Source organism: Rhinopithecus roxellana, chromosome 17, assembly GCF_007565055.1.
Source record: "Rhinopithecus roxellana isolate Shanxi Qingling chromosome 17, ASM756505v1, whole genome shotgun sequence".
Taxonomy (NCBI): domain Eukaryota; kingdom Metazoa; phylum Chordata; class Mammalia; order Primates; family Cercopithecidae; genus Rhinopithecus; species Rhinopithecus roxellana.
Window position 1 is genome coordinate 12,223,376 of NC_044565.1, and position 26,374 is coordinate 12,249,749.

A 26,374-nucleotide genomic window follows, 5' to 3' on the forward strand; every position below is an offset into this window, starting at 1 on the left:
CTTGGTCTTGGTTTACTTCTTGGGATCATGCAGAATAGATCTAGCCCCACTTCCACACGACAATTCTCTAAATTTTAAGATTAATATCATACTTTTTTTTTTTTTAACATCTTTTCTTTCCCATACCATCTTAAGACACTCTCCACTGAATATGCTTACACCGAGAATTAAATGCAATATTCCCAGGAAGGTCTAATCTGTGGGTATCATCACCAAATATGCCATTCTTACTCAAAACAGCACACACATACTAGGATAAATTCCCATTTACCTGTTTTTCTGTTACTCAAGTGACACTGCTGACTCACACTGGGTTTATTGTTGATTATAATCTGTCTTACCTATGCTGCTTCAAAACTGTGTCTGTCCCATCTTTTACTTAGACAGCTGAATTTTTAAACACAAGGATGGCACATGCATTTATTTTATCACAATTTCTTGAGTCCATTTTCTACAATCTTTTGAAATCTCCTTGGATTCTAATTCTACCATCCACAAGTCTTACAGAATTCCTAGATTTTTATCACTGACACATTTCATTAGTATGTATTTTACCACTTTATCTAGTTCAATAAAAATATTGAATAGGGCAAAGCTGAGAAGATACCTAAAACGAGCAGACTCTCCATAGGTAGTCAATGCCCTACTGGTCATTATTGTTTTAGGTATACGTAAGCTTATATTTCCCCATTTAATCCCTAACAACAATCATAATACATTAAATTTGCTTCAATAAATAATGTTAAGTATCATTTGTATTTGGGAATGCTATCAATGATAGATGATAGTAATTACTACTTTTTAAATTTAAGTATTCATAATCTACTTCTGTAATAATTTACTTTAGACTTTTAGTCAGAATCAAAATTATTATTACCAGGCATTAGCTTACAGTGTTTGCTTCTAACTTTGAAAACAGAAACTATGTTGTCTGACTCAATTTCCGTTCTTGAACCTGTCTCATTCTCTTCCATCACTGAAGAAATAGAGTGATCCCACTGGTGAACTGTCTTAGCAACCTGGGGCATTATGTAGTTTAAGTGATCCTCTACCAAGTGCCATTTTGCCATCCCTAGGGAATACCTGACAATGTGCAAAGACATTTTTGGTTGTGAAGCCCGGGAGTACTACAGGCACCTAGTGGCACAAGTCAGGGATGCTGCTAAGCATACTATAGTGCACAGGACAGACCCTTACAACAAAAAATTATCTGTTCCAAATGCCAATGTAGTGCTGAGACTGAAAACCCTGATGTAATCTATTCTCCTGCTTATGCAAACAACCCATTTTCTACATTCATAGCAGAGGAGTTTCAGAATAAAAACATCCATTATAAAAACTTAATGAGTGCGCCTATAATCCCAGCACTTTGGGAGGCCAAGGTAGGTGAATCACAAGGTCAGGAATAGAGACCATCCTGGCTAACACAGTGAAAACCCCGTCTCTACTAAAAATACAAAAAAATAGCCGGGCGTGGTGGTGGGCGCCTATAGTCCCAGCTACTCGGGAGGCTGAGGCAGGAGAATCGCTTGAACCCAGAAGGCGGAGGTTGCAGTGAGCCAAGATCCCACCACTGCACTCCAGCCTGGGTGACAGAGCAAGACTCCGTCTCAAACAAAAAAAGAAGAAAAAAATAAAAAGACTTCATGAGTGAATCCATAATACTGCTGAAAGGCTTCAGTGATCACAAAGAGCCAGGTCTACCACTTAGTACTCAAGTATTTTACAAATGACTTAACCCTTCTGGGCCCCAGCTTCATCTGTAAAAACTCAACGAAAATAAATACATTTCACAGGGTTATGAGGATCAAATGAGACAATGTGCAAGTATTTAATAAATGCTAAGCATAATGATTTACATTTAGGCTGTAACTAAACAATCCTACACAGAAAGCAAATACAGGATTATATATCTGCTTTTTTGTAGCTTTTAACTACTAATCTTGGTTCTATGCGGCATATCAACATAGAATAAATCTACACCTTCTTTGAATACAAACACCATCTCTCTGTACATCTTCTTTCAAATTAAATATCTCTAATTCCTGCAACAGTTTCCATCTATTTTACCTGAGTTTTTATCCTATTGGAGGTAAGTAAAAAATGCCTTTCTATCTGTTGCCACATGTTGAAATTCTATTCTTTCTCTCAAGCCACAGCTCAAATGCCACCCCTAAGATAAACTATTTCCTTATCCCCACTGCTGAAGGTAACCTCTCTCTCCTGTCTCCTGCTGAAGACATAGTACTTTATCTATGCTGCCCATGGGGAGGCAATGTGGTCAGAGAGACAAACTGGGCTTTAGGGGCAGACTATCCAAGTTCAAATTCTAGTTCTCATTCATGGTAGCACTGTGAAAACTAGTTTTAAAGATTCATTTTCTTCACTGATAAAACAAGGCTATCATCCTTTTAAGAGACAGGGTTTTGCTGTTGCCCAGGCTGCAGTGTGGTGGCACAATCATGGCTCAATGCAGCTTCAACTCTTGGGCTCAAGGGGCAGCCCAGCTAATTTTTATCTTTTTGGTAGAGATGGATCTTGCTATGATGCCCAGGCTGGTCTTGAACTCTTGGCCTGAAGAGATCCTCCTGCTTCAGCCTCCCAAAGGACTCAGATATACAGGCGTGAACCGCCATGCCTGGCGATCACCCATTTTTTTTAAATAGGGCTGCTGGGATTAAGATGACAGGTACAAGACCTTACAGAGTGCCTAGTACACAACTGGAATTAAGTAAGTGTTCATCATCTTCCCTACTTCTCCTTCTCATTTCCTGTTTTAAATTACATTTTACGTGCATCTTATTTTCTCTGAGATTACATGCTTCTTGAAGGCAGAATTAGGCTGGTATCCCTTTCCTCCCTTTCATTTCTTACAGCTTTCCTCCTTTGTAATCACAATTCCAAGGGCTAAAACTTAATGGTGCTCATAATATGAATATGATATGCCTCCTTGCTTTTCAACCACCTCTGTCACTCTACTCTGGGTGTTCTCCAGTCTGTCAATTTATCCTTAATTTCCTAAAGCTCAACCTAAAATTGTTTACTCATAAAACATGAATCTACAATCTCATCAACAAACAATAAAAAAACAAATACTACAATGAAACAGAAGATTCTCAGCATGATCACTCTAAAAAGTTTCTCAATACGTCTTATGTTCAGTGAATTCAATTCTAGATCGCTGTAAGATCAAGATCTGTCCTACTGAACTTTGAATCCTTAAAGAGACTACTATTATTTGGCAGACTACAAATAACTAGTTACTATAATAAGTGTCAGTCTAACTTTGAAACCATTGTTCAAGCAAAGCCACAATGCCACTGGATTTTTGCCAAAGGATTTTTGCCAAAAGAACAAAGGTAGAGTGTTGTTGTCTTCCTTTAGAAGAAATGAATTTGCACTAAAGGACTTACACCGGTTCATCTCTGCAGGGTCAGTGCATATTCACAATCCTCAAAGATGGCTGCCTGGGCCATGAGAACACAAATCAGATCACTGAACACAGAAAAGTAAGCTAATAGGAATGAAAGTAATAATCTGGGTCTTTACATGTATGTCTGTAATTTAAAATGATTACCACTTCTATCACAGTGTTCAGAAGTATCAAGGTATATTCTTTCATCTTATTAATATGAAGATAAAAAAAAGCCAAGTCCAGTTAAAAAAAATTTTTTTTCATCTCAGTGCAGTCTGAGAAAAAGTCTAGATTCTATAAATCAAAAGTAAATATGTTTTCCCCCAAACAGTTTTCTGATAAACACACTGCATCTTTTATAAACCAGGAGCTGTAAGAAGATTATAATGATTTACAGATACATCATGGAGTTCACAACTCTAGAAATTATTACCTGTTTGCTTTTACTAACTTCATTTTCACAAATGGAATGTTCTTCAAGAATCACTCTGCAATGTGTTATTAAACTTGTTGTCTGTGAGGTTGACAAAGGATCCCAAAGGAATTCTACAAAGTCTGAAAAAAGTATTTCAGTGGTGAACAATTTATTTACTAGATTGTTTCGCTTCTTATATATAAATAATCAAGACCTTTAACAAACACTGCTTCCCTCCTTATTCAGTTTAAGATCTATGGCAATTATTACCATTACATATTTGCATACATCCTCAATTTCCTTGTTTTTCTTGGGTTTTGTTAAACTCCTCCGGCTAAACTACAACTCTTTATAGTTCACCTTGTCACTGAGTCTCTGCCTGCAACCATGCAGATAAAAAGTGGCTGGAAAAAAAAAAAACCACATTAACTTGATCTCTATACAACTCGAGTAAGCCTCTCTCTCTCTCTCTCTCTGTCTCTCAAGTCCATTCGCTCTCCCTCTCACCTAGATGATTAATTCATACCTTCTCCCTTCTCAGTTATCTCACTCTCAGTTGACGGACTTTTTCCTTCTAGCTGATTATCTCCTACTATTTTTTCTACCCCCTTGCTTTTTCTTTCAGCTAATTATTTCCTAATTTGCTTAAGAAAATAGAAGGAATCAGAAAAGCAGCACTACAAAGCTCCTACCACAGCATCTACATACCTACCTGCATCTGTGCCCATATGCTCTAACTTGTCTCCTATTCCTATGGATGAGGCACCTACACTCCCACCACGTCAGGTGAACTGTTTATTTTGTGGATGAGATCCCAAGACTTTGGCTTAGTCTAAGATCCTGTTCCCAGAACTCTGTCCTTCCACTTTGGTATTGACATCACTTGTACTAGATTTTTTCCATCACCCTACAAACATTTATCTTGTATTAAAAATAATCCCCCTCAGTGTAAAGAGGCTGCCAAGATGGCCGAATAGGAACAGCTCCAGTCTGCAGCTCCCAGCGAGATCAACGCAGAAGGCAGGTGATTTCCAACTGAGGTACCCAGTTCATCTCATTGGGACTGGTTGGACAGTGGGTACAGCCCACAAAGGGTGAGCCAAAGCAAGGTGGGGTGTTGCCTCACCTGGAAGCACAAGGGGTTGGGGAATTCTCTCCCCTACCTAAGGGATGCCATGAGACACTGTGCCAGGAAGAACAGTGCACTCCAGCCCAGATACTGCATTTTCCCCACAGTCTTTGCAACTGGCAGACCAGGAGATTTCCTCCAGTGCCTACCGCACCAGGGCCCTGGGTTTTGTGCACAAAATTGGGTGGCTGTTTGGGTAGACACCAAACTAGTTGCAGGCGTTTTGTTTTGTTTTGGTTTTTCTTTCATACCCCACTGACACCTGGAACGCCAGAGAAACAGAACCATTCACTACCCTGGAAAAGGGGCTGAAGACAGGGAGCCAAGTAGTCTGGCTTGGTGGGTCCCACCCCCCACAAAGCCCAGCAAGCTAAGATCCACTGACTTGAAACTCTTGCTGACAGCAGTCTGAGCCCAACTTAGGATGCTCCAGCTTGGTGGGGGGAGGGGTGTCCGCCATTGCTGAGGCTTCAGTAGCTGGTTTATGCCTCACAGTGTAAACAAAGCCCCCAGGAAGTTCGACCTGGGCAGAGCCCACCACAGCTCAGCAAGGCTGCTGCGGCCAGACTGCCTCTCTAGACTACTCCTCTCTGGGCAGGGCATCTCTGAAAAAAGGCAGCAGGCCCAGTCAGGGACTTAAGAGATAAAAACCCCCCATCTTCCACGGACAGAGCACCTGGGGGAAGGGGTGGCTGTGGGTGTAGTTTCAGCTGACTTAAATGTCCTTGCCTAATAGTTCCGAAGAGAGCAGTGGTTCTCCCAACACAGCGCTCGAGTTCTGATAAGGGACAGACTGCCTCCTCAAGTGGGTCCCTGACCTCCATTTATCCTGACTGGGAGATACCTCCCAGTAGCGGCCAACAGACACCTCATAGAGGAGAGCTCTGGCTGGCATCTGGTGGGTGCCCCTCTGGGACGAAGCTTCCAGAGGAAGGAACAGGCAGCAATCTTTGCTATTCTGCAGCCTCCGCTGGTGATACCCAGGCAAATAGGGTCTGGAGTGGACCTCCAGCAAACTCCAGCAGACCTGCAGCAGAGCGGCCTGTTAGAAGCAAAACTAACAAACAGAAAGGAATAGTATCAGTATCAACAAAAAGGACATACACTAAGACACCCCATCCGAAGATCACCAATATAAAAGACCAAAGGTAGATAAATCCACAAAGATGGGGAGAAACCAGCGCAAAAAGGCTGAACATTCCAAAAACTAGACTGCCTGTTCTTCTTCAAACAATCACAACTCGTCACCAGCAAGGGAACAAAACTGGATGGAGAATGAGTTGGACGAATTGACAGAAGCAGGCTTCAGAAGGTGGGTAATAAACTCCTCCGAGCTAAAGGAGCATGTTCTAACCCAATGGAAGGAAGTTAAGAACCTTCAAAAAAGGTTAGAGGTATTGCTAACTAAAACAGCCAGTTTAGAGAAGAATATAAATGACCTGATGAATCTGAAAAACACTGCAGGAGAACGTCATGAAGTATATACACAGGCATCAATAGCTGAATCGATCAAGTGGAAGACAGGATATCACAGATTGAAGATTACCTCAGTGAAATAAAGCGAGAAGAGAAGTTTAGAGAAAAAAGAGTGAAAAGAAACAAAGCCTCCAAGAAATATGGGACTATGTAAAAAGACAAAATCTACGTTTGATTGGTGTACCTGAAAGTGATGGGGAGAATTGAACCAAGTTGGAAAACACTCTTCAGGATATTATCTAGAAGAGCTTCCCCAACCTAGCAAGGCAGGCCACCATTCAAATTCAGGAAATACAGAGAACACCACAAAGCTACTCCTTGAGAAGAGCAACCCCAAGACACGTAATTGTCAGATTCAGCAAGGTTGAAAGGGAGGAAAAAATGTTAAGGGCAGCCAGAAAGAAAGGTCGGGTTACCTACAAATGGAAGCCCATCAGACTAACAGCGGATCTATCCGCAGAAACCCTACAAGCTACAAGAGACTGGGGGCCAATATTCAACATTCTTAAAGAAATGAATTTTCAATCCAGAATTTCATATCCAGCCAAACTACGCTTCACAAGCAAAGGAAAAATAAAATCCTTTACAGACAAGCAAATGCTGAGAGATTTTGTCACCAACAGGCCTGCCTTACAAGAGCTCCTGAAGAAAGCACTAAACATGGAAAGGAACAACTGGTACCAGACACTGCAAAAACATACCGAATTGTAAAGACCACCAATGCTACGAAGAAACTGTATCAACTAATGGGCAAAATGACCAGCTAGCATCATAATGACAGGATCAAATTCACATATAACAATATTAACTTTAAATGTAAATGGTCTAAAAGCCCCAATTAAAAGACACAGACTGGAAAATTGGATACAGTCAAGATCCCTCAGTGTGCTGTATTCAGGAGACCCATTTCATGTACAGAGACACACATAGGTTCAAAATAAAGGGATGGAGGAATATTTACCAAGTAAATGGAAAGAAAAATAAATAAATAAATAAATAAATAAAAAAGCAGGGGTTGCAGTCCTAGTCTCTGATAAAACAGACTTTAAACCAACGAAGATCAAAAGAGACAAAGAAGGGTATTACACAATGGTGAAGGGATCAATGCAACAAGAGCTAACTATCCGAATATAGTTAGCATCCAATAGCATCCAATACAGGAGCACTCCGATCAGATTCATAAAGCAAGTTCTTAGAGACCTACAAAGAGACTTAGACTCCCACACATTAATAGTGGGAGACTTTAACATCCCACTGTCAATATTAGACAGAGCAACGAGACAGAAAATTATCAAAGATATCCAGGACTTGAACTCAGCTCTGGACCAAGCAGACCTAATAGACATCTACAGAACTCTCCACCCCAAGTCAACAGAATATACATTTTTCTTAGCACTACATTGCACTTATTCTAAAATTGACCACATAATTAAACACTCCTCAGCAAATGCAAAAGAACGAAAATCGTAACAGTCTCCCAGACCACAGTGCAATCAAATTAGAACTCAAGATGAAGAAACTCACTCAAAACCGCGCAACTACATGGAAACTGAACAACCTGCTCCTGAATGACTACTGGGTACATAACGAAATGAAGGCAGAAATAAAGGTGTTCTTTGAAACCAATGAGAACCAAGACACAATGTACCAGAATGTCTGGGACACATTCAAAGCAGTGTGTAGAGGGAAATTTACAGTACTAAATGCCCACAAGAGAAAGCAGGAAAGACCTAAAATCAGCATCCTAACACAATTAAAAGAACTAGAGAAGCAAGAGGAAACAAATTCAAAAGTGAGCAGAAGACAAGAAATAACTAAGATCAGAGCAGAACTGAAGGAGATAGAGACATGAAAAACCCTTCAAAAAATCAATGAATCCAGGAGCTGGTTTTTTGAAAAGATCAACAAAATAGATACACCGCTAGCCAGACTAATAAAGAAAAAAAGAGAGAAGAATCAAATAGACGCAATAAAAAATGATAAAGGGCTATCAACACTGATCCCACAGAAATACAAACTACCGTCAGAGAACACTATAAATATCTCTATGCAAATAAACTAGAAAATCTAGAAGAAATGGATAGATTCCTGGACACTTACACTCTCCCAAGACTAAACCAGTAAAAAGTCGAATCCTTGAATAGACCAATAACAACTTCTGAAATTGAGGCAATAATTAATAGCCTACCAACCAAAAAAAGTCCAGGACCAGACGATTCACAGCTGACTTCTACCAGAGGTACAAAGAAGATCTGGTACCATCCCTTCTGAAACTATTCCAAACAATAGAAAAAGAGGGAATCCTCCCTAACTCATTTTACGATGCCAGCATCATCCTGATACCAAAGCCCGGCAGAGACACAACAAAAAAAGAGAATTTTAGATCAATATCCCTGATGAACATCAATGCAAAAATCCTCAATAAAATACAGGCAAATCGAATCCAGCAGCACATCAAAAAGCTTATCCACCATGATCAAGTGGGCTTGGCTGGTTCACCATATGCAAATCAATAAACGTAATCCATCATATAAACAGAACCAAAGACAAAAACCACATGATTATCTCAACAGATGCAGAAAAGGCCTTTGACAAAATTTAACAGCCCTTCATGCTAAAAACTCTCAATAAACTAGATACTGAGGTAATGCATTTCAAAATAATAAGGGCTATTTATGACAAACCCACAGCCAATGTCATACTGAATGGGCAAAAACTGGAATCACTGCCTTTGAAAACTGGCACAAGACAAGGACGCCCTCTCTCACCACTCCTATTCAACACAGTATTGGAAGTTCTGGCCTGGACAATCAGGCAAGAGAAAGAAATAAAGGGCATTTGATTAGAAAAAGAGGAAGTCAAATTGTCTCTGTTTGCAGATGATATGATTGTATATTTAGAAAACCCCACTGTCTCAGCCCAAAATTTCCTTAAGCTGATAAGCAACTTCAGCAAAGTCTCAGGATACAAAATCAATGTGCGAATATCACAAGCATTGCTATCCACCAACAACAGACAAACAGAGAGCTAACTCATCAGTGAACTCCCATTCACAATTGCTATACAGAGAATAAAATACCCAGGAATACAACTTACAAGGGATGTGAAGAACCTCTTCAAGGAGAACTACAAGCCACTGCTCAAGGAAGTAAGAGACGACACAAATGGAAAAACATTCCTTCCTCATGGATAGGAAGAATATCGTGAAAAAGGCCATACTGCCCAAACTAATTTATAGCTTCAATGCGATCCCCATCAAGCTACCATTGACTTTCTTCACAGAATTGTTAAAAACTACTTTAAATTTCATATGGAATCAAAAAAGAGCTGGCGTAGCCAAGATAATCCTAAGCAAAAAGAACAATGCTGGAAGCATCATGCTACCTGACTCCAAACTATACTACAAGCCTACAGTAACAAAAACAGTATGGTACTGGTACCAAAACAGATATACAGACCAATGGAACAGAACAGAGGCTTCAGAAATAACACCACACATCTATAACCATCTGATCTTTCACAAACCTGACAAAAACAAGCAATGGGAAAAGGATTCCCTATCTAATAAATGGTGTTGGGAAAACTGGCTAGCCATTTGCAGAAAGATGAAACTGGAAAATTCCTTACATCTTATACAAAAATTAACTCAAGATGGATTAAAGACTTAAATGTAAGACCTAAAACCATAAAAACCCTAGAAGAAAATCTAGGCAATACCATTCAGGACATAGGCATGGACAAAGGCTTCATGACTAAAATACCAAAAGCAAAGGCAACAAAAGCCAAAATAGACAAATGGGATCTAATTAAACTAAAGAGCTTCTGCACAGCAAAAGAAACTATCATCAGAGTGAACAGGCAACCTACAGAATGGGAGAAAATTGCTGTAATTTATCCATGGGACAAAGGGCTAATATCCAGAATCTACAAAGAACTCAAACAAATTCATAAGAAAAAAAAAAAAAAATCAAAGGTGGGCAAAGGATATGAACAGACACTTCTCAAAAGAAGACATTTATGCAGCCAAAAAACATATGAAAAAAAAGCTCATCATCGCTGGTCATTAGAGAAATGCAAATCAAAACCACATTCAGATATCATCTCATGCCAGTTAGAATAATGATTGTTAAAAAGTCAGGAAACAACAGATGCTGGAGAGGATGTGGAGAAACAGGAACACTTTTACACTGTTAGTGGGAGTGTAAATTAGTTCAACCACACTGGAAGACAGTGTGGCAATTCCTCAAGGATCTAGAACTAGAAATATGATTTGACCCAGCGATCCCATTATTGGGTCTATACCCAAAGGGTTGTAAATCATGCTACTACAAAGACACATGCACACGTATGTTTACTGCAGCACTATTCACAATAGCAAAGACTTGGGACCAACACAAATGCCCATCAATGATAGACTGGATAAAGAAAATGTGGCATATATACACCATGGAATACTATGCAACCATAAAACAGGATGAGTTTATGTTCTTTGCAGGGACATGGATGAAGCTGGAAACCATCATTCTCAGCAAACTAACACAAGAACAGAAAACCAAACACCGCATGTTCTCACTCATAAGTGGGAGTTGAACAATGAGAACACATGGACACAGGGAGGGTAACATCACACACCAGGGTCTGTCAGGGGTCGGGGGGCTAGGGGTGGGATAGTATTAGGAGAAATACCTAATGTAGATGACAGGTTGATGAGTGCAGCAAACACTATGGCACGTGTACAGCCATGTAACAAACCTGCACGTTCTGCACATGTACCCCAGAACTTAAAGTATAATAACAAACAAACAAACCAACAAAAAATCCCCCTTAGCCCTATTTCCTCCTCTAGTATTGTTCCATTTCCTTCCTATCTTTTATGACAAAATTCCTCAAAGTACTATCTAAACTTCTATCTTCAGTTTCTCTCTTCTCACTTGTTCTTGATTTCCCTTAAATTAGGCCTTATCTCTTATCAGTCTACCTAATGCGCTCTTAGCAAATCACAGATGACATTCACATAGCAAACTCCCATGATTGATTCTAATCCTCATCTGACTTATCATCAACAATTCCAACAGTTGACCCTTCCTTCTTCCTAGAAACACTGTCTTTTCTTGGCTTCCCAAACACCACACTCTTAGTTTCCTGCCCATCTCTCTGGTCTTTGCTGTCTGCTTGTCATCTCTTTGACTTCCAAGTGCTATAGTATCTCAGGATTCAGGTCACTTACCTTCTCTTTTCTGTTTTGGTATTCAAAGTCAATTTTATACATTAAATGCCATCAATAAATGTCATGTGGATAAACTCCAGACTTATACCTTCCAACTGGACCTCCTCCTTTAAGACTCATGTATTCAACAACGGACGTGACATTTCCACTTAGATTACAGATACTTCAAACTCAACAAGTCTCAAACTGAGCTGTTAATACAGCTCCCCACATTAAGCTTACTCCTGTCAGACTTTTTCATTTCAGGAAATGGCACCTCTGTCCTTCCAGTTGCTCAGGCCGAAACCCATGGACACATTGTTGATTCCTCTCTTTCTCTCTTGCTGGACAACCAATACATTAGCACACTCTGTTAGTGCTATCTTCGAAACATATGTAGAATTCAATCACTATTGGGACTCAGTCAGTGTTAATTTCTCACAAAGCTACTTATTTTGTGGGACTGTTTCATCATTAGTATTTAGATTTTTGAAGCAGAGTGCTTAAATTAGGCACATGCATTCTATCATTAGTAGAGCTAGTTAAAAATAGTAACTTTCTAATATACCCCACAAATGCACCATAAGTTTCATTGAAATAAAATCTTGAAAGTTTTTATTTTTTACTTTTTAAAAATTTTAAATTTATAAATAGAGATGGGGTTTCACCATGTTGCCCAGGCTGGTCTGGAACTCCTGTGTTCAAGTGATCCTCCCGCCTCGGCCTTGCAAAGTGCTGGGATTACAGGCATGAGCCACTGCACCCCAGCCAAAATCTTATAATCAAGTTGCCTAAGAAGCAATTATAAGGCTGATTGCTTCCAACTTCTAGGCTGGGCATGGTGACTCATGCCTAGAATCCCAGTGCCTTGGGAAGCTGAGGGGAAGGGTCTCTTGAGGCCAGGAGTTTGAGACTAGCCTGTGCAACACAGCAAGACCTTGTCTCTAAAAAAATATTTTAAAAATTAGCTGGGTGTGGTGGCGTGCGCCTGGAGTCCCAGCTAATTGGGAGGCTGAGGCAGGAGGATCACTTGACCCCGGGAATTCAAGACGGCAGTGAGCAATGTTTGCGCCACTGTACTCCAGTCTGGGTGACAGAGGAAGACCTTGTCTCAAAAACAAAAACACACAAAAAATTAAATAATTTTGCCATCTTTGCTGTCAAATTTCTTTCTCAGTGACACAGTGAAACGGATCCTTATCAAGTACATAGGTAAAACAAAAGACTTCACGCTAAGGTCTGAAGCACAAGCATTAATGTTAAGTGCTCATAGTTGCTAATGGCAAATGTGAATGAAACGAAGCAATTTTTTTTTTTTTTGAGATGGAGTTTCACTCTTGTCACCCAAGCTGGAGTGCAATGGCACGATCTCACCTCACTGCAACCTCTACCTCCCAGGTTTAAGCAATCCTCCTGCCTCAACCTCCTAAGTATCTGGGATTACAGGTGCCTGCCACCACGCCCAGCTAATTTTTTTGTATTTGTAGTAGAGACGAGGTTTCACCATGTTGGCCAGGCTGGTCTTGAACTCTTGACCTCAGGTGATCCACCCACCTTGGCCTCCCAGACTGCCAGGATTACAGGGGTGAGCCACCACTCCCAGATGAAGCAATATTTTTTAAAGAAAACGATAAGAAACATAATTAGAGAAGGGAAAAAAGGACGTATGAAGTATGGATGGAAGCGTGCTAGAAAATGACTGAAGCATCACAAAAGCAGCAGGAACGCCACAAACACTAAACTGACTGTAAATACTGAGTGACTGAAGGTAAACAGAAAAGAGAAGGTAAGCGACCTGAATCCTGAGATACTGTAGCACTTGGAAATCAGAGGTGACAAGCAGACAGCAAATACCAGAGAGGTGGGCAGGAAACTAAAAGTGTGGTATTTTGGAAGCCAAGTAAAGACAGTGTGTCTAGGAAGAAAGAAGGGTCAACTGTTGGAACTGCCAATGATACATCAGATGAAGATTAGAAGCAATCTGAGTATTAGCAGTTTGGTAGCCAACCACCTGTACAAACACATATTTTTTAACCAGCTTACATTTGACAGCTCTTGATTTTTACTACATATAACATTTCCTTGTGTTTAAAAACTTATGAAAAAACTTTGTGAATATAACTGAAATTAACAACCTTATATACTCTGTCAGAAAATAATTTAATTTTATCAAGGTTATGAAGCAGTACCTGTAAGTCGGGGAATAATTGTTTTGTTGATGATTGTAGACAAGATTTTTTTATCTGAACTACTTTCCTTCTTTGAATCTTCTACACTGCTATCCATAAATTCTTCTACAGATTTGAACCATGGCATCTCTTTTAAACCTGTGGAATCCAACTTACAAAGAAAACGATAAAAGTTATGAAGAAATCCTTCAACATTAGTGTATTTTAAAATAGTTATTGTTTTTTTCAATAATCACCAGAGCTTTTCTAAGGATCAGAGGAGACTAATTCCCTGTTTTAACACTAGACCACCAAGGCTAGGCAGGATGGTAGGACAGTATGACTGAGATGTGGTGTCTAAGTAGCATAACAAGAAGCCACATTTCATGCATTCAATTACACAACGAACACTCAACAACCACCTAGTGTGTGCCGGAGCCTTTAGAGCCTACCACATGGCAAGTACTCTGCTAGGAGCAAAATATACATTTGTTAGGCACTTGAAACAGCCATGAATGAATTTGTTTATAAAAAAATTCATCCATTTCAAGCAAAGTTTATTTCTGGCCCCTTCAATTCTCATAAGCATAAATATGTAATTTGTATGTGATTTAGTTAAAGGTTCTATTACACAGTAGACAGTTGCTGAGTTCATATTTCTTTTTTTTTTTCTTTTAGTCAGTCAAATTCACTCAATAGAGTTTATATTTCTTAACTTAGGATCTAAATATCTGCAATTTCTAGCTCCTGAACTAATATTTCTCCCTTTATACCTTTAGGAAACACCTTTCCCTTTCTGATTCATCCTGTTTATCCCATAAACCCTTCAAAGGCTTGCATTCTACCTCCTCAATGCCACCGTAAGCAACTCCTCCCAGTATGTCATCTCCAACTCAAGAATTCTTGAAACAAGGATTTTATATCTACTTTCTCCAAACCCAACAGTACCTTATACTTTCTGGGAGGATTTTAAATTTAATGTATAAGAAGCTAAAAAAAATGTGTTTGCTTTACTGATGTTAATGATGCTCAGCCTAAAAGTCAAGTGAGAGCCAAGAAAAGAATGTAGCTGAAAGCACACATTTTCTGACTATTGTTCCAAAGCTCTAAATTTCAGTTCCAACTGTAAGGGTAAGGTATTTAATAGCTAATATAATAGTAAGGGAATTTAAGTATACTAATGTAATCAGGATAAATTTTCACATATGAAGCATAAATACCTTAAGAGGATTCCAATCAATCAACTGAACTCGTATTAGGGGATTTAAAAGCTTTGGTATGCACAAACTAATGAAAGCTTCATAATAGGAGTCAGGAAACTTTTCTCGCCATTGCTGAAACTTCAACAAAATATTCTGGATGTTACAAAAGTCATCATGCACATCTTCAAAAACTTTCTTCTGTTTCTGTAAAATGTCACCTGTAAACAAAATAAGTCTCTTTATGCATTTTAAGTTGTGAACTTTAAGTATGCTTCCTTAAAAACATGGTCATGCCCGACTGTAATCAACTGAGCTAAAATTCCGTCCTTTTATATTAACATAAATTTTTATTAAAAAAATCACTTTAGCAACAAAGTAACAATATCAACACTAATAAAAGCTACCATATATACCCCTGCTATATGCCAACAGAAATACATTAATCTCATTTTACCATCGTAGCTATCTTCCCTACCATATAGGTATAGTCTACTTATTTACAGGCAAAACAACATCAAATTTAGGGAGGACAAGACATTTGTCTAAGATTACACAGAACAAAATCTCCCTTAGAACCCAAATTTAAAGTTTCACCAAATTCAAATGTTTTAAGTTAAAAATGACAATATAGAAACTATGTGTGATAAAGAAGTGAAATGAAGATGTTCAATAGTAATAGGAGAAAGTCTAAGAGAAAAAACTATGAAGATACAAGAATACTCACAATGCTCCTTCCTTCATTTTACTCCATTATTCAGAGGTAGGAAGAGAGTCTTACAGAGGAAAAATGTGTTTCATTTTTTCTGAATTTAACCAACTGTTTTATATAGCTTACATACTTATTAAGGGCAATCACAGCAAAGCGTTTCTCACCATTTCAAAACTCAAACCATGATATATTAGAAACTTGGTATCTGACCTTGGCTTTTTTGGAAGTCAATCATCTCTGCTGAAGGCAGTTCATCATCACTAGATGTCCCTTCCTGATGGTTACAATTCCCAGAAAGCATCCTTGCTTGTCTTCTTTTTGTCCTATATTTTGCAACAAACCAAAAATAAACAAAAAGTAAATAGATCTTGCTGAAATGCTTAATTTTTTTTTTTTTTACCTCTTGCTGAAAATAAGTAATTTTATCATTTATTTTAAATGGTCAAAAATATATCAGTGCACAATGTTATTAATATTTTCGACATTTTTAGTTTCATTAGTTTGAGTTGGTAGTTCTCCATTTGTTTTTTTGTTTTTTCTTCTAAGACATTCCCAGTTAGGACATTCCCATGGGCTAACCAGATTCTGAAGAGGGGGTAATTATAATTAGGAACAGTTTCTAGTTACATGAAGGGGTGGCTTACCCCTCCACACCTGTGGGTGTTTCTCATTAGGTGGAACGAGAGACTTGAGAAAAGAAATGAGACACAGAGACAAAGTATAGAGAAAGAAAAAGTGGGCCCAGGGGACCGGCGCTCAGCATACAGAGGACCCACGCCGGCACTGGTCTCTGAGTTCCCTTAGTATTTACTGATAATTATCTTTATCATCTTAGAAAAAAGCGAAGTGGAAGGATAATAGGATCATCGTAGGGAGAAGGTCAGCAGTAAGACATATGAATAAAGATCTCTGTGACATGAATAAGTTTAAGGAAAAGTGCTGTGCCTTGATATGCATATGCAAACATCTTTATAAACCTTTTTAGTGCATAAAGAGCAGCATTGCGTTAGCAAGTCCCACCTTTCGCCCTAAGGCGGTTTTCTCCTTTCTCAGTAAACAGAACATAGAATCGGGTTTTACACGGAGATGTTCCATCGTCCAGGGACGGGCAGGAGACAGATGCTTTTCTCTATCTCAACTGCCAACAACCGCCAAGAGGTCTTCTTTCCTCTTGTACTGGTCCTCCTCAGCACAGACTCTTCACGGGTGTCAGGATGGGGGATGATCAGGTCTTTCCCATCCCACGAGGCCATATTTCAGACTATCACATGGGGAGAAACCTTGGACAATATCTAGCTTTCCTAGGCAGAGGTCCCTGCGACCTTTGGCAGTTTACATGTCCCTGAGTACTTGAGATTAAGAGAACGGTGATGACTTTTAACCAGCAAGCTGCCTTCAGGCACTTGTTTAACAAAGCACATCCTGCACAGCCCAAAATCCTTTAAACTTTGAGTCACCACAGCACATGTCTCTTGCAAGGACAAGGTTGGGAGTAGGGTCACAGATTAATAGCATCTCAAATACAGAACAAAATGGAGTCTCTTATGTCTACTTCTTTCTATATAGACACAGTAACAGGCTGATCTCTTTTTCTTTTCCCCAGAGTTACAAGCAATTCCCAGCCTGATAAATGTCATTTTACCCATTCCTTTTAACTGATCCAAATATACTCATGTGTCTTTCAAGCAGTCAAGGATGGTTTTACTAAATTTTGCTTCTATTTTTATTTTCACAAATTAATAATGTATATCAGGTATACTTCATGACATCATGTGGTTAATTACATTTAAGTAGTGAAAAGTACTTCCTCAATGATGCTTTCTTTAAATCTTCACTTTATATAGGTACCTTCGAGATTCAATCTCTTCTAAAATCCACTGAGTTTTTTCATCTAGTGCTAAGTTTCCACTTGTGGACGTCTCATCTTTGCCTGTTAATAAATAAAATTGACTTCATACTACAAATTCTCAAAAGAAAAAAATAAAATGCTTTGAAAATAAAGGTAACATCATGGATGTATAAACATATATGCATAAGTAAATACACAAATATGCTTAAATTTTGCAATTAATTATGCAACAAAATTTCAGTGTTAACTCTTTATTGCAATATTAATAGGCATGAGGTTCACTGGCCTAAAAATGTATTTTGGCTGGTGAAAATGTTAACCTAAAAACATACTTTGGCTGGTGTACTGTTGCTATTGTTGAGAACAGCAGCAAAGTTCTACCAAAAAGTTTCGTTTCCTTGTATTCTTTTCCAGTAGTTACTAGTTTTTTTCCATAGCCAAATGCAAGAAATATTGGCTTTATCAATACAGGAGTCCCCCCCTTAGAATGTATCCCCCTTAGAATGTATTTGCAGGTGATACATTCTAAGAACCCCAGTGGATGCCTGAAACCACATATAGTACCAAACCCTATTTGTTTTTTCCTCTATATACACACCTATGATAAAGTTTAATTTATAAATTAGGCACAGTAAGAGACTAACAATAGCAATAAAGTAGAACAATGAAAACAATATACCGTAATGTATGTTATAGGAATGTTGGGTATCTCTATCTCAAAATATCTTATTGTACCGTACTCATTCATTTTTGGATCATTGTTGACTGAAACTATGGAAAGTAAAACTGCAGATTAGAGGCACTACTGTATTCTATTCACATTATTTCTTATTTTAATATGTAATACCATTATTTACAATCCACTAAGGGTTGTGTGTTTCACCTGAAAGTCACTTTGCCTTTGCATTTACTAGTTACTTGGTTACTGTCTTTCACTATCTCCTGATAGCACCTTAATCAATGGAAGATATGGCTGAAAGTACAAAATCAATGAGGAAAAAAAAAAAGGAGGTATCCATATTTTGTATAATGAAATCTTAAAGACAAATCTGTATTGAAACTCACCAGAACCAATCTGTAAAAGGACTTTGAAACTATGAAGTTAGATTTCTGACAGAGTCTAAAGAATTATGTGAACTTGTCTCAAAACATTCTCTACATGGCTATGTACATATTCTGTCTGAAATAGTAAATAATTGGAAGTTATGTTTATTTTTTAGTCTTGGACTTAATTTAAAACTTTCTTAACTCCTATTTCTAAATGCTTTGAGTTTTTGGAAGTTGGTGGGTAAAGGGTTTGTGGGAAAATACATGAAAAACATGTTTATAAAAATAAAAATATTTTTATTCTTCACATAATTTAGCTTAATGAATAATAAATTGTATTGAACAGGAAAAACACTAACGTGATAACTGTTGTAAATACGTTGATTCATGTTTTAATTCATCTTGCCTGCGTTTCATAAAAGTCATAGCTTGTTTTAAAAGGAGTGCATGCATGGATGATTCTATTTCTTGGATGCTGATAATCTGAAATACATATATAAGTAATATTTTGTAGGTCATCGATAACGAAATATATATATACACAAAAGTACTATTTAGAAGATACATAAGCATATTTGTATGCTTAATTCTCAAAGAAACATTCCCAATACTATCACATTTCAAGTGTAAAACATTGTGTGCAACAGACCTAGCTGTCAATACTTTTAATATTAAAAATCAGAAAATTGACTTAGTCTACTGGAACTGTTATAATTATCAGAGATAGATAAACTAAATGGGGGCCAGGTGTGGTAGTTCATGCCTGTTATCCCAGCACTTTGGGAGATGGGCGGATCACCTGAGGTCAGGAGTTCAAGGCCAGCCTGGCCAACATAGTGAAACCCCTTGTCTACCACTAACAATACAAAAATTAGCCAGGCACAGTGGTGCCCACCTTCAATCCCAGCTACTCAGGAGACTGAGGCAGGAGAATTATTTGAACCCTGAGGTGGAGGTTTTAATGAGCTGAGATTGCGCCACTCTGTACTCCAGCCTCGGCAACAGAGCAAGGCTCTGTCTCAAAAAAAAAAAAAAAAAAAAAAAAAACCAAATGGGATGGAGTCAGGAACATGCATTCAAGTTTGAGATAGAAGATTTTTTTTGAGATAGAAGAATAGGAACAAATGAAGGGTACAGATGTTTTCACAGGCTGAGGGTGTGGAAAGTAGGTAGGGGCGCACTCAAAGCTGGTGAAATTTGAAAAATTGGGGAATGGAGAAAAACTAACCAGAGACAGGTAACAAAGTTGTGATGTGATATAGAAATGAGACTAGTTGAAATTGAAACGCTCCTATTTTGGGGAGCAACAATTCCTCCTACTCCTTTGATACTCTACAGCTGCTGCTATGAATACATTAATGCACAGGCTGACAAAATTTTAACAGTGTAATTTTTCAAGGAGGAATGAAAAAAGAAAATTACATTGTAATACTTCAGAAAGTAACTACCAAGTGGTAGTAGAAGATAGCCAACTTAAAACAACAATTGGGACAAAGCATCCCATTGTTTAGCAACATTTTCATTATAAACAAAAAATAATATGGGCTGAGCACGGTGGCTCACGCTTATAATCCTAGCACTTTGGGAGGCTGAGACAGGTAGATTGCCTGAGCTCAGGAGTTCCAGACCAGCTTGGGCAACATGGTGAAACCCCGTTTCTATTAAAAATACAAAAAATTAGCTGGGTGTGGTGGTGCATGCCTGTAGTCCCAGCTACTTAGGAGGCTGAGGCACAAGAATCGCTTGAACCTAGGAGGCAGAGGTTGCAGTGAGCTGAGATCGTGCTACTATACTCCAGCCCAGGTGACAGAGCGAGACTCTGTCCCCCTCTTCAAAAAAATAAATGAAATAAAAATAACAAAAATAATGTGGAAAGTAGAGTATACTTTATTGAAATGGTTAATCTATTTTTAAAAACGGATAACTAAAGGCCCCAATTTAAGAACTTAGTATGCATAAATCAAAAACTAAAAATAAAAATCTCAAAAACATCTGAATGTTTAAAGAAAAACCATTACAAACAAATTCAAAAGACAAAACTGGTAAGTTCACAACAAGCAGGATAAAGCATTAAAAAATTTTAAGCTATAAAGAATTGTTCATACTCTAACAAAACTAGAAAAGAAAAAAAAATCTCTACTGATAACCACAAAGATAACAGGGCAAAGACAAGAAACAAATAATTCACAAGAAGAAAACCAGAGTTTGCTTGAGATCAAAATAGAATATGTAAAAACAAAATCCGTTTATTCCTAATCTAGTAAACTAATAAAACTGGCACAATCTTTCTGGAGGTCAATTTTGTAATGTTTCATAAGCCTTAAAAATATTTAGACTTAATAATTCATTTTCTCTGACTTCATTTTCAAGGAATTTTCCTTAAACAGATAAAATTGTAACAAAAATTTATACACAAAATTTTATACAATGTTACTTATAATAAAATAACTGCAAAAAACTTGAATATCCAACATTAAGAGAATGCTTATTATCATCTTATTTTAAAAATGTGTAGGAAAAATACTAAAGTATCTAATTGTGAGATTTAGACTTTTCTTAATTGCATAAGGGGTTTTCTGCAGGAAATGATATATTGATATGTACCTTTTCATTAAGGCAGTCAATTAAATTTTCCACATAAATTTTCATGCTCTTATAGAATTTACAATTTAGAGCCTGATTTGATGAACTCTCTAGGTTCTGGATGGTACTCTTTGAGCTTTTGACATCTTGTACATATTTTTCATACTCCCTCAGGTGTGAGCGGTGAGTTTCCTGTAGTAATGTTAATCTAAATAAATAAAATAAAAATTAGTTTATTTTTCAAACTTTTTCAAAAGTAGGAATCTAATGCAAATATTTCCAAAGACCACCAAGGAAACTGACAATCATATAAATCTGGGTGTACAGACTAGATAAGCAAAGAACACCACAATAAAAGTAAACCCTTTAGCACCTGCTTAGGCCAAATACTCTCTCTTCAAGTTTTCTTGCATTTGTCTTTCAGAATCTTTCTTTGCTTTATATAAAGGACAGTGAGAATTAAGAAATTAATCAAGATAATAATGTATAGTAGGCATTATTAATGAAATGTTTTAGTTAAGTAGAATATTTCTGACTATAGCAGTGAACTTGTAAGTAAATATTATGTAGAAAAAGCTAGGTACAGAGCAGGGTACATAATGTGCTTCCTTTTTTGTATAAAAACAGGAGAATATGTAAGCATATATGTGCTTGTAAAGAAATATATATAGACCACCTCTGGAAGAAAACATAAGAAAATGGTAGCAATGGTTTCCTCTAGGGAGGGTGGTAATTTACTTTGTTCTGTATATCCTTTCCACTGGTTATTTTATGTTTTAACAATGAGAGTGTATGGTCCTTTTAAAATAAAAAACCTAGTTAACAAAAAATAAAATATAATAAAGTTATCCAGATAAAATAAAATGCTACAATAAATCAATGATCTGCTGCCTCTTTTTTATCCCTCATGCAAGGTTATCTTTGTACTCTAGGGGGCTGCAAACTACCAGCCCACCCTTTGTTTTTATAAAAAAAGTTCTATTGGAACGCAGCCAAGCTTATATGTTTACATATTGTCTATGGCTGTTTTCATGCTGTAACATAGAGTTGAGCAGTTACAACAGCAACCATCCAGCCCTTAAAGCCTAAAATATTTACTATCCAGTCTTTTACACAAAAAGGCACTTGCTGACTCCTGTTCTAGATCATAATGTCCAACAGAGAAATATTTAAGTAAATTATGATATAACAACTATATGGACAAGCATGATAGTTTTTTTAAAAAATTAAAGGCTATTTGGTAATATAGAAAAATGCTTATAACCATATTAAATAAAAAAGTAGAATTTTGTATTTACTGATTTTAACCATGTAAAATATGTTACAAAGACTAAAAAGACATTATGGTAGTCACCCCTTAATCATGGGGATAAGTTCCAAGACCCCCAGTGAATGCAAATAATATCAAAGCCTATATATGCTGTTTTTTCCCTATACATACATAACTATGATAAAGTTTAATTTATATATTACATACAGTACACCTGCACTCTGGGGCCATTGTTAAGTAAAATAAGGGTTACCTGAACACAAGCACTGTGATACTGCAATAGTTGATCTGATAACTGAGATGGTTACTACGTGACTAACAGGCTGCTGGCTTACAGAGCAAAGAGATGTTGGACAAAAGGATGATTCTCATCCTGGGCAGGATGAAGCAGGGCAGCTCGAGATGTCATCACACTACTTAGAACAGTATGCAATTTAAAACATATGAATTGTTTATTTCTGGAATTTTCCATTCAATATTTTCGGACTATGGTTTCACCACCGATAACTGAAACCACAGAAGGCAAAAATGCAGATATGGGGGGACTACTGTATACAAAAATGAAATCAATTGTGTTAGTATGATAACACAGGAGATCCTTTTTTCCCCTTATAAGTTTGTTCAATATCAGTACTTAATAATCTAAAAGAATATAGTGCTATATCTCTAGTATTAAATATCTAGGAAAAATGTAAATTTCAAAATAAGTATTGCTCACCTAGTATTTAATTGCTTCTTTATAATTTCTAAATTTACTGGTGTAAATGAAATGGAGGTATCAAATTTCTTCACTTTTGAAGATCCACTGCGATGGGAAAGATCTATGTCTCTTTCCTAAAAAAATAAAAATAGATTTTTACAAAACCATTTCATTTACCTTCGAAACATTAACAGCATGAAAAGGGACTGGATGATCCAAGGTCTCTTCAAGCTAAAAAATTCCATGTCTTTGTAATTTTTCATGGTCCCAATAAAATGTTTTAAATTCAGTTTTAAAATTTAGAAGTTTAAATTCATATTTAAGAAGCAAATTCTAAAAATTACATTTTTTAAAAAGTTTAGTTTTGAAGCTTAATTTTGGTTATGGTCTAATGTACTCTCAGAAAGTCATCCAGTTCTTTAAGAAACAACAATCCTTCATGAATATTAACTGGCAGAGCAGACAGACCTGTCTGGCTGACCTGACACCTATTTCCGTGATTGAAGTACCTATTTAACTCCAACTCCATTCTAGTCAATGAACAGTAAATGGAAGTCTGCTGGAGGATATGTAGATAAAGTTTTTACTTTTCTTTAAGACATTCTTTTTTTTTTTGAGACGGAGTCTCGCTCTGTCACCCAGGCTGGAGTGCAGTGGCGTGATCTCAGCTCACTGCAAGCTCCGCCTCCCGGGTTCATGCCATTCTCCTGCCTCAGCCTCTCAAGTAGCTGGGACTGGGACTACAGGCGTCCACCACTACGCTTGGCTAATTTTTTGTACTTTTAGTAGAGACGGAGTTTCACCATGTTAGCCAGGATGGTCTCGATCTCCTGACCTCGTGATCTGCCTGCCTTGGCCTCCCACAAAGTGCTGGGATTACAGGCGTGAGCCAACGAGCCTGGCCAAGAAATTCTTATTTGGGTTTTCTGTTCCTTGTAAAGAAATGCACTGCTAACATATATCTTATAAAATGGTATATTTCATATTAGCGTCCTCTGTCTAATCACAGCTTCTCCACGCTTGGAATGTTCAAAAGATGCTGAAGAACCTCTATTTTACACAAAGACACATGAATAAAAGTGACCAGACATTTAGCCAATTTCACTGGCTTAGCTATTCTTTTTATATTTTCCATGAAGCATCATCTTTTGTCCTTTCAATTCTCACCAAGCCTCCCATCCAGCTCTGCGCATACCTACAAAATCTCCAAACACTCTTGATATTTTGCAGTCAATGACCCATTCAAATATCACCAGTTCCGAAAAGGCTTTCTCAAACTTCCTCATTTACTTTCCCTCCTATAAAACTTGACCATCCACTTGCTCCTTTGTGCCACCTCAGGACCCTGCACAGAGTTCTGTCACAGAACCTGTAGGATTTCACTATAATTGTTTTGTTTAGTTGTCTTCCTTCCTGCAAAGGTTGTACAACGTTGTAAGTGGCCGTAGCAGGCCAATGGTGACCCCATGAAAACATGTTCACATTCATGTTCATGTTCATTATATGGCAAAAGATGTAATTAAGACTTTGAGATGAGGTGCATGTCCTGGATTATCCCAATGGAGCCTGAATTACATGTTCCATCCTAAGAGACAGGGAATTTTGGGACACAAGAGAAGCAGCAGATGTGAAGATGGAACAAAGAGAGATGAGGCCACAAGCTAAGGCATGCCAACAGCCACCAGAAACTAGAAGATTCAAGGAATGGATTCTCTTCTAAGAGTTTTTGGAAATGGGGGATGCTCTACTGACATTTTGATTTTGGACTTCTGGCCTCCAGATCTGAGAGAGAATAAACTTCTACTGTTTTAAGCCACCAAGACTGCGGTAATTTGTTACGGGAGCCACAGGAAACTAATACGGTGGCAAATGGTAGATTTTCAACAAAGGAATCAGTAAATGTACTCACGTTAGCAATAAAAATGCAAATCAAGTAAGTGTGAGATTCCATTTTCACCAACTATACTTGCACCTGAAGAGGGCAAGATTATAGTAAAATATTCCCTGATATTGGTGTCATTACAGATTGAGCTAAGTTTTCTTTAGAAGGCAATAGAGAAAAATACACTAAGTGCCATAAAAACATTCATCTCTTGATTAGTAATACAGTTCTTGGAAATTATTACAAAGGAATAGTTCAAAAACATACATCTGAACAAAAGAAAGGAGAGGAGGAAAAATAATTAAATATTCACTGATTCTTATTTGTTAATAAAAAAAAAATCAGATTGCAAAGAACCTAAAATGTCCAAAATGAAGAATGGTTAAGAAGATTATGATTCAGTGACTCCAGTGAATATTATGTAGCTAATAAAATCAGTTATTATAACAATGTACAAACAAGAGAAGGTAATTTATAATATGTCAAGCAAGGAAATCAGAATTCAAAATTGTATGCATATTGTGGTTCCTAAACTGTGTGCAAAGGCATCCTAGCAAATTTAAAAGGGTGTAGTGAGACATTTTAAATTTTTTAGGGAAAAACCGTAATACTCAACATCTGTTGGACTACTAGCTTTTAGTTCACAGTTACATTAGAATGTGTTCCATATGGCCAGACATGGTGGCTCACGCCTGTAATCCTAGCACTTTGGGAGGTTGAGGTGAGCAGACTGCCTGAGCTCAGGAGTTTGAGACCAGCCTAGGCAACATGATGAAATCCCATCTCTACTAAAATACAAAAAAATCAGTCAGGCGTGGTGGTGTGTACCTGTAGGCCCAGCTACTCAGGAGGCTGAGGCATGAGAATTGCTTGAACCTGGGAAGTGGAGGTTGCAGTGAGCCGAGATCATGCCACTGTACTCCAGCCTGGGTGACAAGGCGAAACTGTCTCATAAAAAAAAATAAAATAAAATAAAACAGAATGGGTTCCATTCCTTTTGATGAAGTCATATTTGTGGAGCTGGGTTTTGGGACGACGCTATGATAAAAACAAGTATTGTGTGAAGATCAACATGGAAATGAGAGTGAATCCAATCTGATTCCAAGGTTTGAAAAGTCATGCATGCCTAACAGGAACACACATCTCATTAGTAAGGAATTTTGGTTATTTAAAAATAAAATAAAAATGTTCTGCCTTCAAATTATCTGTATTTTTTTTTCCAAATGGTTAGTTCTTAGGACATAAATTGTATAAAATTCTTTGAACTACTTAATAAATAGAATTGTTTGGTACTTCTTTTGGCTTACGAGTATCATGATAAAA

General features: G+C 37.6%; 1 protein-coding gene across 4 annotated transcripts in view; it reads right to left on the reverse strand.

The window, feature by feature from the left end:
* GCFC2 (GC-rich sequence DNA-binding factor 2) overlaps positions 1-26,374 on the reverse strand; it is a 49,532-nt gene that overhangs the window by 11,927 nt on the left and 11,231 nt on the right. For 3 of the 4 annotated variants that reach the window (XM_010362802.2, XM_010362801.2, XM_030921139.1), the window contains exons 5-12: positions 23,188-23,303; positions 21,221-21,407; positions 18,976-19,099; positions 17,569-17,650; positions 15,931-16,043; positions 15,030-15,229; positions 13,831-13,981; positions 3,849-3,970 (exon numbers count right to left, since the gene is read on the reverse strand). In XM_010362802.2, the coding sequence (XP_010361104.2) occupies positions 3,849-3,970; positions 13,831-13,981; positions 15,030-15,229; positions 15,931-16,043; positions 17,569-17,650; positions 18,976-19,099; positions 21,221-21,407; positions 23,188-23,303 (1,095 nt within the window). The remainder of the gene's footprint in view (positions 1-3,848; positions 3,971-13,830; positions 13,982-15,029; positions 15,230-15,930; positions 16,044-17,568; positions 17,651-18,975; positions 19,100-21,220; positions 21,408-23,187; positions 23,304-26,374) is intronic. The other variant, XM_030921140.1, reaches the window with a different exon arrangement.